Below are 17201 nucleotides of genomic sequence, written 5' to 3' on the forward strand. Positions count from 1 at the left end.
GAAATATAAATGGAACACTGCGGAGTCCAGCCATTGTATAAACTTCATAGTGACCTCTGATGACTTCAGATATTTCAGGAATTCTACCTCTTCTTGTTAAGAGATATATCATGGTACAATGTCAGGGCCGAGTTCCTCCCTTAGCCATTTTTATCCCCAGAGAAATGTATGGCAATCTAAACAAAACCAAAGGTTAAAGACAAGTGGCTACTCATGGCTATGCCTTGGAACGACTTCTATTTTTCAAAAATGCTTTAAATACCTTTGTCTTTATCCCAAAATGAAACAAAGTCTGAAGCATGTGAAATCATATTAACTCAAGTCTAATCCCTTGCTATACTCTACGCATGCACAGCTCAGTGTGTGAGAAGAGGATTGCCATAGGCTGAGGTCACCTCTTCTTCTTTCTAGGTCTACCAGGATGAATTCCTGGGCATCATTATGTTCATCCAATGGAGTCCTCCTTCCCAGGCTCTCAGTGTACTGCCTACTCCTGCTCTTTGAGGGAGCAGCTGATGCCTGCAGGGCTTAGAAAGCCATGAATTTTCTGGATAAAGGTAAAGGACCCCTGGACAGTTACCCGCAAGTCCAGTCAAAGGTGACTATGGGGTTGTGGTGCTCATCTCATTTTCAGGCTGAGGGAGCCAGTGTTTGTCCGGGCTTCCAGGTCATGTGGCCAGCATGACTAAACCGCTTCTGGCACAACAGAACACATTGGTGGAAACCAGAGCGCATGGAAATGCCGTTTACCTTCCCGCTGCAGCGGTACCTATTTATCTACTTGCACTGGCATGCTTTTGAACTGCTAGGTTGGCAGGAGCTGGGACAGAGCAATGGGAGCTCACCCCATCGCGGGGATTCAAACTGCTGACCTTCCAATTGGCAAGCCCAAGAGGCTCAGTGGTTTAGACCACAGCGCCACCCGCATCCCTAGTGGATAATAGCGTGCAAACTGTAGGTGCTCAGCCCAGAGGCAGCACACCTGGCTAAGAGAGAGGCATACAAGGCTCTCCACTTACTCGTATTAAATGTTAATATAAACCAATTCTCTTTAAATAATAATAAAAAAACCATCAATCAAGTACTTATATCGAACGTTCTCAGAGGAGACACCATGCCCCGTGGGGTATCCCATGTTCCATCGCTTTAGCCTTTTGAATATTTTACTCAAAAGCAACCAAGTCTATTGCTTCTCTTGGACTTGCCAAACGAGTTTTGCAGTTCTTTCGATGCTGGTCCGTGACCTCAGGTGACACGAAAGCTTAACAAGCAATGTACAAATTGCTTCCAGGGTACAGAACCCCGAGAAAAGGCATGGAAGTAGTCCGTCTTGTTAAAATGTGTGGCAGCTGTTTGCATCGGGGGATGATGCAGATGGAAGTAGGCAGGTAATAAGCATACATGTGCAAACTATCTTCTCTTTGTGGAAATCTGTTTAAGGTTACTTTCAAGAACGTCAGCACCATCAACCTTTCAGTCCTTCCCTCAATCTTGAAACAGAAACGCATATAGTGTTTTTTTTTGGTTTAAAAAAATCCTGTTCAGACTTTAAAAGCCAACTAGCAAAATCTCTGTAATTACGCTAGGAAGGATGCATGCGAAAAGAGGGCATGTATATTGAAAGGCTTGAGTACAGAGCATCTTTGTTCTGCACTAAAGTCCACCATGTATTTCACAGAACCAGAGCTGGAAGGGACCAAGAGGGCCATCTTTGGGGCAACGTGTACCTTCCCACAAGAAACTCAGGCTCTCCCCCATTATACAGCACTGCTGTATTTCTCTCCCCACTAGAGTAAACGGCAATCTGTCATACAGGTATGTGGGAGAAAGTAAAGGGCGACACTTGCGAGACACTGTTAATGCCTTCCAGCTGTACAATTCAGTGATTCCATTTTGGCCTGCAACATTCCCATTTAGGTGGGAAATTAAAACTTTCTTAGGCCACTGGGCTTTAACCTGTTTTCAGTTCTTGCCTGCTAAATGCTCATGTTTTCTCTTGGTTGTTGTAATATGCTGTTCTTGAATTATTTTAGAAATAGATAAGCTGGCTATGTATGGCTACTTCAGCAACGAGAAAACCATTCCCACCCCATTCTTTTAAGACTTCAGCTGCTACATTAAATACACTCACAGAAACCATCATAAACTGAACTTCACAAAGATGCTTCAAGCTGTAGTGCAGAGTAGTAGGAAACTATTATTACTAACAAAGCAGATTCAGCAGAACAACTGCTTGCTTCTATTTCTGCTAGATAAACATCTTCTATGCACTTTAAACCCACACCACTTCAGCCGAGTGCTCCTGGCTACTGAGTTTCCAAGATATTTTGCGAGAGGCTATCTAGCACATTGTTGAAAATACGTTAACAAAATTTATTAGCAGTTGCACAGAGCTGCTTAGAGATCCGAGTGCCAGCCAGGCCTGTGCAACATCATTTTTATTACTTGTCAGTTTGGGCAGGATTTACGCATGAAACCTTGGAAGTGCTGAGAGAAATCGAGCAAGAGCTTCTAGGTTCAAAGCTCTGCTAGTCATGAAAAACTTGTGGGCCTTTGTTCAAGTTTAGAAATTAAGATACTGCTGAAGGTGCTACATTAATTATTGCAAAGGCAAAAACAATTACCCAGGAGGAAGTACCACTGACCTCAATAGGGCTTAGCTCTGAGTAAACATATATGGCAGGGGTAAGCAACCTAAGGCCCATGGGCCAGATGCGGCCCAATCACCTCCTCAACCCGGCCCACGGACGGTCCGGGAATCAGCATGTTTTTACATGAGTAGAATGTGTGCTTTTATTTAAAATGCACCTCGGGGTTATTTGTGGGGCACAGGAATTGGTTCATTTTCTTCAAAATATAGTACGGTCCACCACATGGTCTGAGGGATGGTGGACCAGACCACGGCCGAAAAAGGTTGCTGACACCTGATATATGGGATTGCAAAGTAAGGCAGTTGAGCCACAGTGAAGACAACAGGGTAACTTTAAACAGGGTTGTGGAATGGTGTCAGATTTGAGCCCACGGATTTGCACTAGCCTTAAAACCATCTCCTTAAGTTTATTTGCAGGTTGACCCCATGTTTTGTAAACCTGTGCTTATTTTACGCCTCATCTAATGGACCCTACTACCTGAAAAGCACGTTTAGGTGGATTGCAGGCTTAAATGGGCACCTAAGCGATACAATCCTATGCACCCAATCGAGGGAGTGTGCTAAACTGAACTCGCCGAGCCTTGTGTGTCTATATGCATAGTATCAGATGGGTTCTATTTTCAGTCCAGCCACCTGAAAACTGGGAGTTCGCTGCCCTAAGTTTGCTTTCTCTGACGATTTTATTGCCTGTGGAAGTTTTTGGCTTCTGTTTCTGAAAAAAGCGGCGTAGCAAATGGTGAGTGGATTCCTCTAGAAGCAGGCTTCCTGAAAGCCAAGTGACATAGCCAGCTGGCTCCTGGGGCAGGATCTGGGCTGACATACAGCCATGCAAGATGGAGCCTCCTGCTCTCAACAAGCATAGTGAAGCACTCCAGCAAGTGTGAACCATCTCAAGTAAAAAAACAAAACAAAACAAATAAGAAATCTCACTGGGCACATCTGAACTTGGGCGTGCCACAGAGTCTGCCTTGAAGGCTTGTCTCAGCCTACAACAGAAAGAACACAATTTGACATGTTGCTTAAGCAGAAAAGCCATTTTGTTCATTGATTTGCAAGGCATGGGGAAAGAAGGAAGATCTTTCTGCAGGATGTTAGCCCCAGAAGCTGGCTGAGTCCAAACTCGACTTGATGTTGTGCATGTGTTCCCGCCGCTGTTTTGTATAAATGTTTGCTTCTCCTTTCTGCAACCGCCGTCTCAGAGCAGCTTTTTGCTGTTTCGTCAGCTGGCGCTTGATCTTTTGTTTTATCAGCTCCTGCAAGACATTTTCAAAACCCAGATGTTAGGGTCTTGCTTGCAAGTTGAGTGACCCTTTGAGAACTCAAAATAGGTTGGATACAAGGGGCGACGTGGCACAAAACAAATGCACGGTTTAATGAGCTTTAACAGGCAGCGGCTTTTCTGGAATTAATGAACAATAGTTTCTCAGTCTAAACAACCTGGGCAGGATCAAAAAACCGGCCAGTGACATTGTGCAACAACAGAGTGAAGACACGCAAAAGCAAGCCGGAACATTTTTGGAATCTTGAGAATTTTGAGCTAGTTTGGAAGAATACTACTCCCCCTTGTGGCTGAGACAAGTAATGAATTCCTCACAAACTGCACTGATCTAACTTGGACATTTGTTTGCATGTGTCAGGGAATCAAGAGTTGGAAGGGACCACGAGGGTCATCCAGTCCAAACTCCTGCAATGCAGGAATCTTTTGTCCAATGTGGGGCTCAAACCGATGACCCTGAAATTAAGAGTCTCATGCTCTGCTGACTGAGCTATCCTAAGTTCAACGTGGCAATAGAAGCTTTAGAGCCGTGGTTCAGATATGAAAAGGACAGCCGTACACAGGCAGGAGCCAACGGGGCATAAATTATCAGAATGCAGGACTGCCCCACTGCCACAAAACTCACTGGGTGGTGTGGCGTTGGGTCCAATCACCTTCCTTTGCAGGCAGCTGCTGCTGCATACACTGCCCTGAGCTCCTTGGAGGAAGGATGTGACCTTACAGTGAGAAATAAATTGATATAAACATCCCTATCACCCACCAATGCAAACAAGAGGACTGGGGAAAACGCAAGTGACCCAGCTGTCAGCTGGATCTGTATCTAGAATGGTGAGAAGATGGGAACTTTGCTGGATGGGGTTGGCAAGAAAAAACTTATTTCAATTTATAGTTTGCCATATTCCTCAGGATCACAGGGTGGTTCAACATAGGAGCGCACATAGGAGCAGGGTTCAAGGGGTAAAATCCAGCTTGCAACACAACCCTCCGTTCATTGCAAAGATGACTAAAGGAAGGTATTTCTACGGGGGGCATTTGATAGGGCAGGTTCTGTGCAGAAACACTTCCCTCCTTTTGGTCAGTCTAGCAGCAATCATTTACTAGGAATTTAAAGAATTTGGAAGACAAAGAATTGTTTTCAGTCCATTCCCTTTTGTCAGCAGATTGCTGGGCTCCAGGAGTGGAATGCGCTGGCCCTTTCAGATTGTACTCTTAGGGTCTGGTATACTATTTCCAGTTGGTAATGAAAAAAGAAGAGAGCAGTGCCTTTGTCAGACAGAGTGCTCTCAATCTAGTTGGGGGGGGGGAGTGTCCTGGTGGGTGTCCAAGAAAATAAAGCAGCAGATTCCTCCACCCTCCTCGGATAAGCTGGTGATTCAATATGACTGACAAAGGCGTAGGACCCTTCTGTTTATGCTCATCTCTAATTGCAAAATTTAATTTAGCTTGGATAAAGGGGTGGGGTTTTCAACAGAATTCTCCTGTTACAACTATTTAAAAATGCAAGGCTCTTTTAGAACCTGTTAACAAAAATATTGCTTGATCACCTATGTTTAAAAAAGATAATTAAACACACCCCATGCTTTCTCCACCCAGTATCCCAAGGTGATCAGTAACCTACACAAGCCACATAGAGGCACTTTAGGATAAATGAAACCACCACAGCATAATAAAAACCTATGGAGTATACACATGAAGCATCATCCAAAGCTGCTACTATGCTGTTTGGTGCCTGGGGAAACTCCCCCCCCCCACCCCTTGATTGTATGCAGTATTCCAGCTGCTTGGAAAGCAGAGGTGGCAGGGATTCAAAACTGGGTTACACACAACAGTGGCTGAAGCCCTGGAACCGTGGCATTATGCTTTAAGTGGAGCAAGAAAATGTTTTAACAGCGGAAACTAATGACCTTCAGAGACAATGACAACAGTTATTGTCATTAGGCTTTCAAGAGCAATAATGGATCTGGATTTGACTGGAAGGTAACAACTGTTGCAAGTTTTAGAATAATTCTAATTGCGCTTTCAAAAATCCCCAGCCATTTACACTTATGAATACAGAGAAAGAACCCTGTTTTTCCTTCACCACTTGATCAGTATCAGGTGAAAGAAGGGTCAAAGCTTAGTGAGAGACAACAAGTTAACTGAAGGCATAATCCACTGGCCTGCAATGTCCTAATGAAATAAACAGCAGCCGTGCTGGGGAAGATTTTGCGGGACTGAGCTCTAAGTCTTAGAGCATTATATAAAGGAGGAAGGGGATGTTGAACTACAACTTCCACCAGCCCAAAGCTGCAAGGACAGGGATGAGGGAGCAGCAGCCCAAAGAATTTCTGGAGGGCCACAGTTTTCTCATTACTTATGTAGGACTTACTGGAGGAATAGTTGAACGACTTCCCATACTGCCTACTGAAGTCATGCTAGTAGTTCTTGTCCTGTGGTCATTGATGTGACATAGGCTTTCCTCATTTCTGCAATACAGAACAGATGCTTGTAGTCAGCCATTTTTAACCCAAGTTTCACCAATTAACTCTTCTGAGATGATTCAGTTGCAACATTTACATTTAGAAACTGTAAACTATTTCACCCAAACAGATATTGATAATGGACACAATCCACCCAGGATATTCACCTACACAAAATTTGCGAGAATGAAATGGGTTTGTTCAACAGACCCTCCAGTCTCAAGGACGTTTGTTTCGTATGGCATGACTATCGTTGGCCCAAAGGTACTCTTGAATCTTTATTGCTTGCAAACAGGCACTAAGACTGACACAGGCTCACACTCTGCCATGCCTCGAGTGACTTCACTTCCAACAAAGGCAGCAAAAGGACCTGTCAGCCTCCTTTTGCAATCTCAGTTTTCTATGCAAGAAGCCAATAAATGTCTCATCTCATTAAACAAAATGCAGGCTGGGCAGTGTGGCTAACTACTCAGCTTAGGCAATTTTGTTAGCGAAGGTTTTCCTGGCCAACAGGACTGATGAAGAGGGAACAGTATCTGAAAACAGCAATAAGGCAGGGCCAGCAAAATCTGGTGCAATGAATAATTTGTGCTCCCTCCACTAGTAGAGCAAATCAAGTAGGAGCAAGTTTACATGAGTACAAAATGTACGAGAGATTATAGCTGGTACCATTTTAAAATTTCTCCATGAGGGTCAAAGCATGCCAGTGATGAATCAAGTAATGTATAATATTTCTAATCAATTAGCCCTTGAATATTACATTGTAATAAAAAGGTCATTACACATGCTACTATTTAAAACGCACCCACTGCTTTGAATCTGATGGAAGAGTTTCGGAAAAGAAATATGCCCAACGCTTGGGGAGCTTCTGTTTTGGAAAGAGAAAAAACAACAACAAAAAAACAGTATCTGAAGAACCATATGATCAATATAAATTTATACCTGAAAGGCCTGAATTCTCTGTTTAATGTTGACAAGTCAACCAGATCAGGGCATTCATCTTCGCAGTCCTTGTCAACAGGCTCTTCTCCCTGACCTGTCTGATCTTCAGTTTTGGTAGATTTTTCAATTTTCTTTTCATCCTCAGAAAAATCAATTACAGAGCAGCCTGCATTAGCCCTGTCTCGAGCAGCAATAATTTGCCCTTCAGCTTGTTGTAAGGCACAGGCGAACTCCCGCAAATCTAAACTCTGCTCACTTTCATCTGCGCTATCATCTTCTTCTTCTTCGCTGCTTTGCCCCAAATCTTCGGCGGCATCGTCAACCTCCTCTGTGAAGTCCCCTTCGGTCTTTTGATCTGTGCCGCTGCATAGCGTTTCTCCCCCTTCAGAATCTTGCACGTTGGGAGAACACGCGGTTTCATTGCCCTCATCACAAGGGCCAGCTGGGTGAAGAAGCTCATCATCTTCCTGCATTTCTTTGGTGTAACCGCTGGCTGCAATTTCGACATCAAGAGAACATGCTCTCCTGGCAATGCGGGGAAAGAGAAAAGTCAAGCATGAACTGAGTCTCCATTTAATGCAAGTACACTTTTAGAACAAAGTTATCCTAAAGTAATGATGGACTTGTGATTTTATACCCATACACTGAAGTACATCCTGATGGGATATACTTTGACAAAAAAATGCCTTCCCCGGGTATGGTAAGGGGTAGAAGAACTGGCATCCTAAGGTGCAATTCTGAAGGAGCTGCATTCTGTAATCCAATAAAAAGATTAGCTGTCTGTTGCAAATAAATTCACTTCTTTTTTTTAAAAGGAGGGGTAAGAGGATCAGAGACTGAAAGCGACTGGATAATGACTGGAATGAGGAACATCCTCCAGATCTAGAAGAGCAGTGACTACATACTTGCATGAGCACTGTTCCTGAGTATTTTTCATTTTCATGTACAGTATATTCTGGCGTATAAGACTACTTTTTAATCCAGGAAAATCTTCTCAAAAGTCGGGGGTCGTCTTATACGCCGGGTAGAAAATCTGTGGTTGAGTATATCTCAAACTCTATATTTTAACTGGAAAAGTTGGGGGTCGTCTTATATGCCCAGTCGTCTTATACGCCGGAATATACGGTATATCTATTAGATTTTTTTTTTTAATTACATATCTTTCTACTAACAAGTGTTGAACTAATTCGCTGATGAAGAATTCAACGAAACAGTTCGTTATCCGGAAACACTGTTCAGAATTGGACAACAGAATTGGACATTTGCTCATTATACAAAGCTTCACAGCTTGTTCTCCGCCGGGTAAAGTCTGGCATCGTGATTCATTTAAGGACTTTCAGAGACTTCAGTTTTTTTTAGCTTTGATGTTTTGAATCATTCCATAAAGTTTTTCATATTGTATTTGTTTCTGGTCATCGTGTTGCTTTTGATATTGCTGACTCACATGTTGCAACACGGGTTTGTTTGTTTACGTACAGCTTAAGAGAGCATCAGAAAATGACATATATATATATATTTAGCGTAAGACAGATGCATACACCAATAGCAAACATTTATCTGATCTGTATCTGGCACGAAAGTGACTTAGCTTCTACTCTCTCCAGAGACGCATTTGGATGAGAATTGGAATCCGTGACTCAAGCCCTCAAATAGAAATAGTTAATGCATGTTACTGTGATAGTTAAAGACATGCTACTGTGGTTGCAGAAATCATGGCTGTAAACTTGTGTTTCTATCCTTGGAGCCTCAGTTCAGGCTTAACTTCCAGGAGGACAAATGCCTCTCTGGGAACAACCTGAATGCATTGTGAAGAGCAGCGTTTCCCAAACTTCAGCTGTTTTGGGACTACAACTGCCATCATCCCTGGCTAGCAAGACCAGTGGTCAGGGATTATGGGAATTGTAGTCCGAAAGCAGCTGGGTACCCAAGTTTGGGAAACACTGGCGTACAGGTAGAATTTGAGGTGCGAAATAACCCTTCGTTTCTAAACAGGCCCACAAACTTACCTAACGTCCTTGAAAGTTGGATAGAGTTCACTTTCGTAGCTGAAACGTTTCATAAAGAAGTCACGAATACATTTCACATCTCGGTCAAAGTACCTGAACGAAAAGAAGTTTCACAGATTACTTTAAAAAGGCGTGTTCAATTTACAAACATACCACTACTATAGGTTCTTCATTACTCATGCATCAATTCCGCTTTTCATGTTTTTGAGCTCTGTTCTGGAATTCGCAAAACATCTTCTCCAGTCAACAGCCGACATGCTAAGCCAGGCTTACCAAGACCCCACAAACCTGCTCAATGTCATCAAATGGCCACACCTTGATAATACAGAGGCTGCTCATCACATACCATTCAGCATTTGGGTGAGATGTTGACACCATCTGTGGGAAATCAATCATTGTGACTCGATCTTCATTATCCAACATGAGATTGAACTCATTGAAATCACCATGGATCAAACCGTGGTTGGCAAGTTTCACGATTAATTCCATTAGCTCGCTATACAGAGAGGCAGGGTCTTCGAGATGATGGACTTGACATCTACGTGATAAAAACAAAGCCACCAGAATATTACGGCTATGATCAAATGGATGCCCCAACTAGGAGGGAAAAACCAAGAATATGCCAATGTGATCCATTGGGTAGTCCACTGGATATGTGCAAGAGAGTTCAAAGTCTAATTTGGCTGAAAATTTATTCACAAAACCTCAGTAGCTGGCCATCTGAAAAGTTAGATGAAAGGCCCCACAAAATTGCACTTTTATACATAGAAGGGGTGTGTTAGGGTTACATGGGAGGTATTATTTGTTGATTTCACTGATCTACGCAGCATGCCTGAAAAATGTGTGCTGTCATCACATGGATTAATTATCATGCGCCATCACTTCTCAGCAATGACACGAGCTACTTGTAAAGATTTCTCACATTTTCTCACACTCCTTTGCTGGAAATAAGACACGTTTGAATCTCTCAAAGAATGAGTAACACAAACACACCTTAAGGCACAAGTGTGCAGCATGGGCTGCACCAAATAAGGCAGTTGTGAAAAGGGAGTTCCCCATGCCTTCCTTCTCACAGCGTCACACAATATGTGTTAAAGATGCATCTCCTGTGCTCATTCTGTTTTACACGTATTGACCTTACTCACATCTCGGGGGGGGGGGGGAGAGGGTGACTCCACAGTAACATAATTACTGACTTGCCTCCGAGAATAAAAAGTTTGGGAAAGTCAACAATTATGGATTGGACTCAGGCATCTTCCTCTGTGGAGGGGGGCTCCTTCCATTTGCTCCAACCCAGTGGAAGCTTTCATTCCCATTGACAAAGGAGAGAAGAGAAAATTTAAGGAGATGGAACAACATGAACTCCACTCTCTCAGACAAAATAGCCATGATCAAAATGATCACCCTCCCAAAACTAACATACCTGTTCCAAACCCTCCCAATCTGGATTCCCCCAACCCAACTCCGCAAATGGCAGAGAAAACTACACTCTTATCTTCTCACACAAAAAACCAAGAATAAGCACCAAATACCTGCATCTCCCCACCTCAGAAGGAGGATGGAGAATCCCCAACATAGAAGCATATTACAATGCCAACCAACTACGTCACATAATCCCATACATACTAGAAGAAGAAACAAAGGAGAGAAGAGAGGAGAGGCCATTTTTAGTTATCCTGTTTCCTTCTGCAGCCCCTGTGCCACGTACTATTCAGGAAGGTCCCCAGCCCTCTGAAACAGATTTTGAGCATGGGACAAGGGGACTGCAGAAAGAATTGAAAAATGCCCTCCTCCAGTTTGTGGAGTTCCATCAAAAACAAGTCAGGATCCAACCCTATATCTTCACTTAACAAAGCAGTTTCTTCAGCTGATGACTTTGGATGATCATGGCTCACAGGTAACAAAGGTCTCCTTTTATGCTATCAAGTCGCCCTTTGTCTATTTTGCAACACCTTTCCTATATAATCTTTTAAAATTTAGTACAAGAATTGCTGAATACTTCAAAAGGAATGTTCTTTTTTAATTCATGTTTAATTAATTCAAGTCTTGAAATAAGATTCGTTTCTGATTAGGCAGCTCATTTCAGATGCCTTGCCATATCGCATTTATAATGTGACCTTGTTTTTCAACTGCAGCCAATTGAGTTTTGATCCAGGAAGACAAATGAAGGTCAGATTGGACACAAATGCCTTTAGCTGTGCAAATACACGCAGTCAGCATGCTAGTGGGCAAACTTCAGTGATCTCATATTGTTTAAAAAATAATAATCCAACAGACAATATAAAACCAGTGGTAAGTATTACAATTTATTATCTCAGCAATAATACTAGTTATAATAAAAATATGCACTATGCAATAAAATTCCAAAAGAAATAAGATAGTTAGCCCAAGCATTTCATAGGCATCTGACTGGTCAGTGTAAGAACAGGATGATCGGCTAGACGGGCCTTTGAGCAGGGCTCTTCTGTGTTCTTACAACAGTACATTTCTGACTTGCTGTGCCAACATCTCAATGTGTAGAACAGACATACCAACCACATCCATTTTTGTAGATTGCAAGGCTATGGGTAAAGGTTTATTTAAAGTTTTAATTCCAAATAACCAATCATTTTGAAGGCATAATCTACCATTATAAAGAATTATATTGATGTTACCGACAGATTTGTTGGAAGAAATGTTTTTAAAAAACCCAGTTTAGGGTTGGGGGGGTGTGGAGAGAAAGGGAGAAGAAAAAAGTAATATGCTGCAATAGGAATTTCTTTGATAGTATTTTGCTCAACAGGGAAAGAGCTCCATTTATTTTAAAAAGGAAATTACTCCTAACACATGTTGCTTTATATGGTAAAAAGAGCTCACCTAGAAGACCCCTTTAAACCAATCTTTTCTGCTTTCCTTAATCATCCAGTGTTTATGGAATTGTCTCTTCTGCATGCTTTAGTATGAAATGTAGGGCTCGAGTGAATATTTCCAAGTAATCAGCAATTTCAACAGTGCTTAGATTTTGGTAATTCTTAGTTTTATTATTTAAGAAATGGAAGTCAAGGGAAATATACAGGTATAGCTTGCTTCCCAGTTATCAAAAATATAATTAAGGCCCTGTCGTGTACAAAGTCAGAACAATGGCTTTTAACGAAAACCAATTACAGTACTGTCAATCCCAGCCTGCAGTGATGTCTAAGGTCCTTCCTACAGGAGTTTTCTTAACTTTGACACCCAAGAAAGTTACTATTGCTTTGTCCAAACATCTACTACTAACAATCTATAAACTATAAATCTATAAATCATATTGAACAGAAGCACCCCTGAGAAAATACCTTAATACTTACAAAGGGTAACCATTGACAAGTTCCATTACTACTGCGTGTCTATTGTAGTCATATGGTTTTGGAACAGGAAATTTTCTATCATGCAAAGCCTGGCCAAAAGAGGGGGAAAAGGGTATTTTTAAAAATCAGTGCATGTCCTTCTATTTGAGTTAAGTACGTATTAATATTCCAGTGTGTTAGTTTTAATGCCGAGTACTAGTTTACGGCACAAATGAAATCAGCTTCATGTAAAACAAATAAATGCACACCAAATAACAATAAAATAAAATCCATCATATTGTAAGAATGTGATATGGACGTAAGAGGCCTGCAGGATACGACTGAAGTTCAGTATCCAGTTTCTCAAAGTGACTGACCAAATGCTTTGAAGAACCACAAGCAGACCATGAAGGCAACAACTCTCCCTTTCTCTTTACCCCTCCAGCGTGTTCCACTTAAAACATGGAGGTTCCACTTAGCTTTATCTTCCATGTCTACTCCCTTTAAAACCACCTAAAACAGACTAGGATTGAGAAGATCTAGGTCAGGGGTCAGCAAACTTTTTCAGCCATGGGCCGGTCCACTGTCCCTCATACCTTGTGGGGGGCCGGACTATATTTTGAGGGGGGAAAATGAACGAATTCCTATGCCCCACAAATAACCCAGAGATGCATTTTAAATAAAAGCACACATTCTACTCATGTAAAAACACCAGGCAGGCCCCACAAATAACCCAGAGGTGCATTTTAAATAAAAGGACACATTCTACTCATGTAAAAACACGCTGATTCCCGGACTGTCCGTGGGCTGCATTTAGAAGGCGACTGGGCTGCATCTGGCCCCCGGGCCTTAGTTTGGGGACCCCTGATCTAGGTTCAAAATATCTGCTCAGACATGATGTGGAGATTATCAGAACAAGGCACAGGATCCCCAAATGTAGTTGCAATATAGACTTATGTACAGAATGCTGCCAGTTTTAATATTCATGGCCTTTTCTGGTAACCCTTATTACGAAATTCACCTTTTTCACGGCCAACACATATTGAGTTGCCACTGGGCTAGCTGCTGCTTCAAAGGTGGTACTGACGTTAAAAGGAGCCCATGGATAATTTTAGAAATTGGATGGGGACATGTGGAAGAAGTAATCAGTTAAAAATGGGTCACGCCCATCATCTTGACAGGTGAGAATAAAGTTAGAGGAAGCATGTGTAGACCTTTCTGTAACTTCTGGCTCTAGCCTAGTCACGATGGGCCCAGATTTTGGAGAACCAGGGGAAAAAGAGCCAACAAGTACCTTCATGTAGGCAAACTCCTTCATTGCAGCAAGACGTGACAGGTAGAGCCAGGACATCTTGTTTCTGTGCTTATGGTAATCACGCTTGTTTTTTAAGTTCCGAAAGGAAGTCCTCCCAAGTCTATGCAGCTTCAATGCAAGTTGCTGCTCTTCTTCATTTGCAACAATATAAATATCTTTAAAACAAAGATTCAGTCCAATTAGAAGCATGATAAAAAAATTAGCCTTTAACACATTCAAAATTTACACTTTGTTACTTGCCTACTTAACCAGAAAATATATTTTAGAATGGTGCTTAAGGTCTATGAACAGCAGAAACAATACTATCAATATTGTGCCAAATCCAGGTTCATTCAGTGAATTTTTCTGATTAGCTGCTTACCACAGCAAACTGTTCATGGTCTTTACAATTTAAGAACACTGAATGATCATGAAATGTTAAATCTTTAGAATTCATAGAGGCTATTTAAATGTTTTCGATAGACCCCGTCCCCTAATCATGAAACTTGAAAATACCTGATTCTTTTCCAACGCCCATCTGGTTTCCAACAGAACAGATAACTTGTCGAGAAGAAAGAGTTTTCAAGGCTAAGTAATCATAACCTCCATTAGTTAATCGATAACCTTGGACAGCTGCAGAAGTAAAATAAGTGCATCATATCACACTACATTACTGTGCGCTTATCATTATGCAGTGTGTCCTTTTAAAACACCAAAAATACTTAAGTTAGCAGTACTCCAAAGTAAGAGAACTTCCCCCCCCAACAATCCCTGTGATCCATATTGTACAGACAAGAGGAATTTTATAGTCACAGCAACAACATGGAATTAAATGTGGGCATCATGAGTTGAAAGAACTTAATTTAAGATACCTTGGTTGGCAACTAAACATATCAAATATTGCTGGTTTCCTCTAGTTTTCAACAGGTGATACTCAGTGGTTCCTGTCTGCAGGTAGAACAATTTCTGCTCATGCAGCGGGACCTCTCCTTCCCACTACGTGTGCTTGGGAGTGTTGGAGAACTATTTGCAGTATATTTACAAGGGGGCACAGTGGGATGAGAGGAAGGGGAATTTCACTTGTGCAATGTTGGATATCAACCAATGGCGGCATTCATAAAAATGCACTGAAACAACAATGTGGGCAGGCACCCCATTTATACTCACTTTTAGTTCGTTCATAAGCCAAGAGCCTGTGCTTTGCTAGTTCTCTCAAAATTTTGTTACATCCCCCATGTTTGAGGCTAGCAATGGAGGCAATCAAGCTGGCAGGGACTATTTCATGGTTCTTCATGCCCATTTCCACCTGTAACAGCAAAACATAGCATGATAAATACTCTTTATTTTGATAAGCATAGTTTCCTACGTCATGCCTCCTGTTTTTGAATATATAGCCTCCTTTCTGGTGCTTGCATTTAATATTTTTAAATACTGGCTCATGCCCTCACAGAACACGTGTTAATATGGATTTTTCAAATATGAAGACATATGCAGTTATAAGAAGTTTGGCAACTAAAGGTCAGCCCATGTCTTTCTTCAATTAGCTGCAGAGAAGGGTATCATATGATGATTTTAAGATTCAGCCAGATTCAAGTGGGAGCAATTCTATAGAAAGACCACAGAAAACAAAATAATAAAGTGGGCTTGTACAAAGTATTGGAAGAGAGGAAACCACTTGGATGAAAAACTAAACTAAAACACATGCTTCTTAAAAAATTCCTTCCAGTAGCACCTTAGAGACCAACTAAGTTTGAACAAACTTAGTTGGTCTCTAAGGTGCTACTGGAAGGAATTTTTTATTTTATTTTGGTTTGACTATGGCAGACCAACACGGCTACCTATTTGTAACACGCTTCTTAAGTTAAAGCATAATATTCAGCAAGATAATTAATCGTCGTATTTTTTTATTTACATAACATTTCCTTATCTTTGCTGCTTGATGGACACACTTACCCATGTTGAATGTTAATGTCAATTTGCGTGCTTTCAGAGGCGCACATGAGGTTTTTGCTAAGACACCCGCGGAAGCCATGATTTCCCAGATCTCCACCCAGACCCGGCCTCAACCTGTTTTTGGCCACCAGGGACCAAGCCCTGGTCCAGGCCTCTTATAATTCCCTGGAACCGATCGCCAAGTGATCCTTACCGCAGTTAGTACTCTGAAGTGTTCTCGGGAAAGATAGCGAAGCAAAACGACGTTCAACTTCCCCATGGTTTCGTCCGCCTAAACAACCCCCCCCCCCTTGAATGGAAGGTCCCTTCCACGCTCTGGACCCAACACGCATGTGAGTCAGCCCGTAGCTTTTTCTCCTCGTTGTTCCGCTTACGCACACACGCACAGTTTCCGTCGGCTGTTGCGCACGCGCAGAAAGACGCACGCAAACCGCCTCCTGCCATAAGGGCGGAGTTAAGTTCTTCGATGTGGGCGTGGTCTCTCTCTCTCTCTCTCTCTCTCTCTCTCTCTCAGGTCCTTGCAGCTATGTAGACGCTAATCGCGTCTTCTTTCCCCGCATCGTTACAGCTGTACGGCATGTTTATAATTCGAAGTTCTGCAATATAAATACGCGGGCATCTCAAACTTCCCGAGTTCTGTCTCCCCTTTAAATACGCTGTGAATGCTTGTATGTACCTGGCAGGACCCGGTGCCTAGGAAACGCGTCGCGCGGGAGGAACGGACTGAGGAGAGGGCTTGTTGGCGGTGGCCTCTTTCCTTGAGAGAGCCATGGCTTCGCGCGGCGAGCGCCCCGTCCCTTTGCCTCGGGCCGCGGCCAAGGTAGCGTTCGTGGGAGAGTGTTTTGCTTCTTGCCAGGAGTCGGTAGAGCATGCGGCGGCGTAGCTTTCAGTGACACAAAGGCTGTGACTTTACCCTCCATCCCTCAGACGGCCCGCCCGTCTGAACGATGGACACGTGTCAAGAGGCAGCACAACCTTAGCAAGCTGCACCTTCACTGGCAACAGACAGAGTTAGGATAGGACTCCCTCCTTTCTGTCAGGTTCTTCTTCAGATGCAGGGAATTAGCATCATTATTATCTCTCTATTTATACCCCGACACCCCCCTCCACAGTGAATGCAGCCTCCCTGGGGCACCAGATTTCCTGGCCAATGGCAGAGATCGGAGTGCCTCACCTCAGCTCTGTGGTGCCAAACAGAGGCAGCAGCATGTGAAGAGAAGCATTCTCTCTGGCGGGTTTTCTTGAATTTCTGAAGCAAGTCAGGTATGGATGGAGTTCCAAACTCAATAGGAAGGGAAGCCCCCTTTAGCTTAAAA

At 42.6% G+C, this 17201-nt stretch overlaps 1 protein-coding gene across 2 annotated transcripts; it reads right to left on the reverse strand.

The window, feature by feature from the left end:
• Nucleotides 1-3671: 3671 nt before the first annotated feature.
• RIOK2 (RIO kinase 2) lies at nucleotides 3672-16214 on the reverse strand. Of its 2 annotated transcripts, none has more exons than XM_033164272.1 (10): nucleotides 16079-16214; nucleotides 15100-15238; nucleotides 14449-14565; nucleotides 13933-14108; nucleotides 12660-12748; nucleotides 9680-9871; nucleotides 9334-9426; nucleotides 7328-7852; nucleotides 6295-6391; nucleotides 3672-3903 (listed from the first exon to the last, which is right to left on the reverse strand). In XM_033164272.1, exons 1-10 carry the CDS (start codon nucleotides 16142-16144, stop codon nucleotides 3742-3744), a joined length of 1656 nt encoding a protein of 551 aa, XP_033020163.1. In that variant the 5' UTR covers nucleotides 16145-16214; the 3' UTR covers nucleotides 3672-3741. The 2 variants fall into 2 exon arrangements, with proteins under 2 accessions (XP_033020163.1, XP_033020164.1); XM_033164273.1 differs by lacking the exon at nucleotides 16079-16214 and adding an exon at nucleotides 15886-15999.
• Between the last annotated feature and the right edge of the window lie 987 nt (nucleotides 16215-17201).

The sequence above is a fragment of the Lacerta agilis genome, chromosome 11 (assembly GCF_009819535.1).
Source record: "Lacerta agilis isolate rLacAgi1 chromosome 11, rLacAgi1.pri, whole genome shotgun sequence".
Lineage (NCBI taxonomy): Eukaryota > Metazoa > Chordata > Lepidosauria > Squamata > Lacertidae > Lacerta > Lacerta agilis.

Excerpts from the sequence above, each read along its gene's own strand:
- RIOK2 (XM_033164272.1), bottom strand. The coding sequence starts at position 16,144 with ATGGGGAAGTTGAACGTCGTTTTGCTTCGCTATCTTTCCCGAGAACAC. Across the intron at positions 14,566-15,099 it reads GGCTTATGAACGAACTAAAA|CTGTCCAAGGTTATCGATTA; the intron begins GTGAGTATAAAT and ends TTACTTCTGCAG. Across the intron at positions 9,427-9,679 it reads TCTCACCCAAATGCTGAATG|GTACTTTGACCGAGATGTGA; the intron begins GTATGTGATGAG and ends CTTTTCGTTCAG.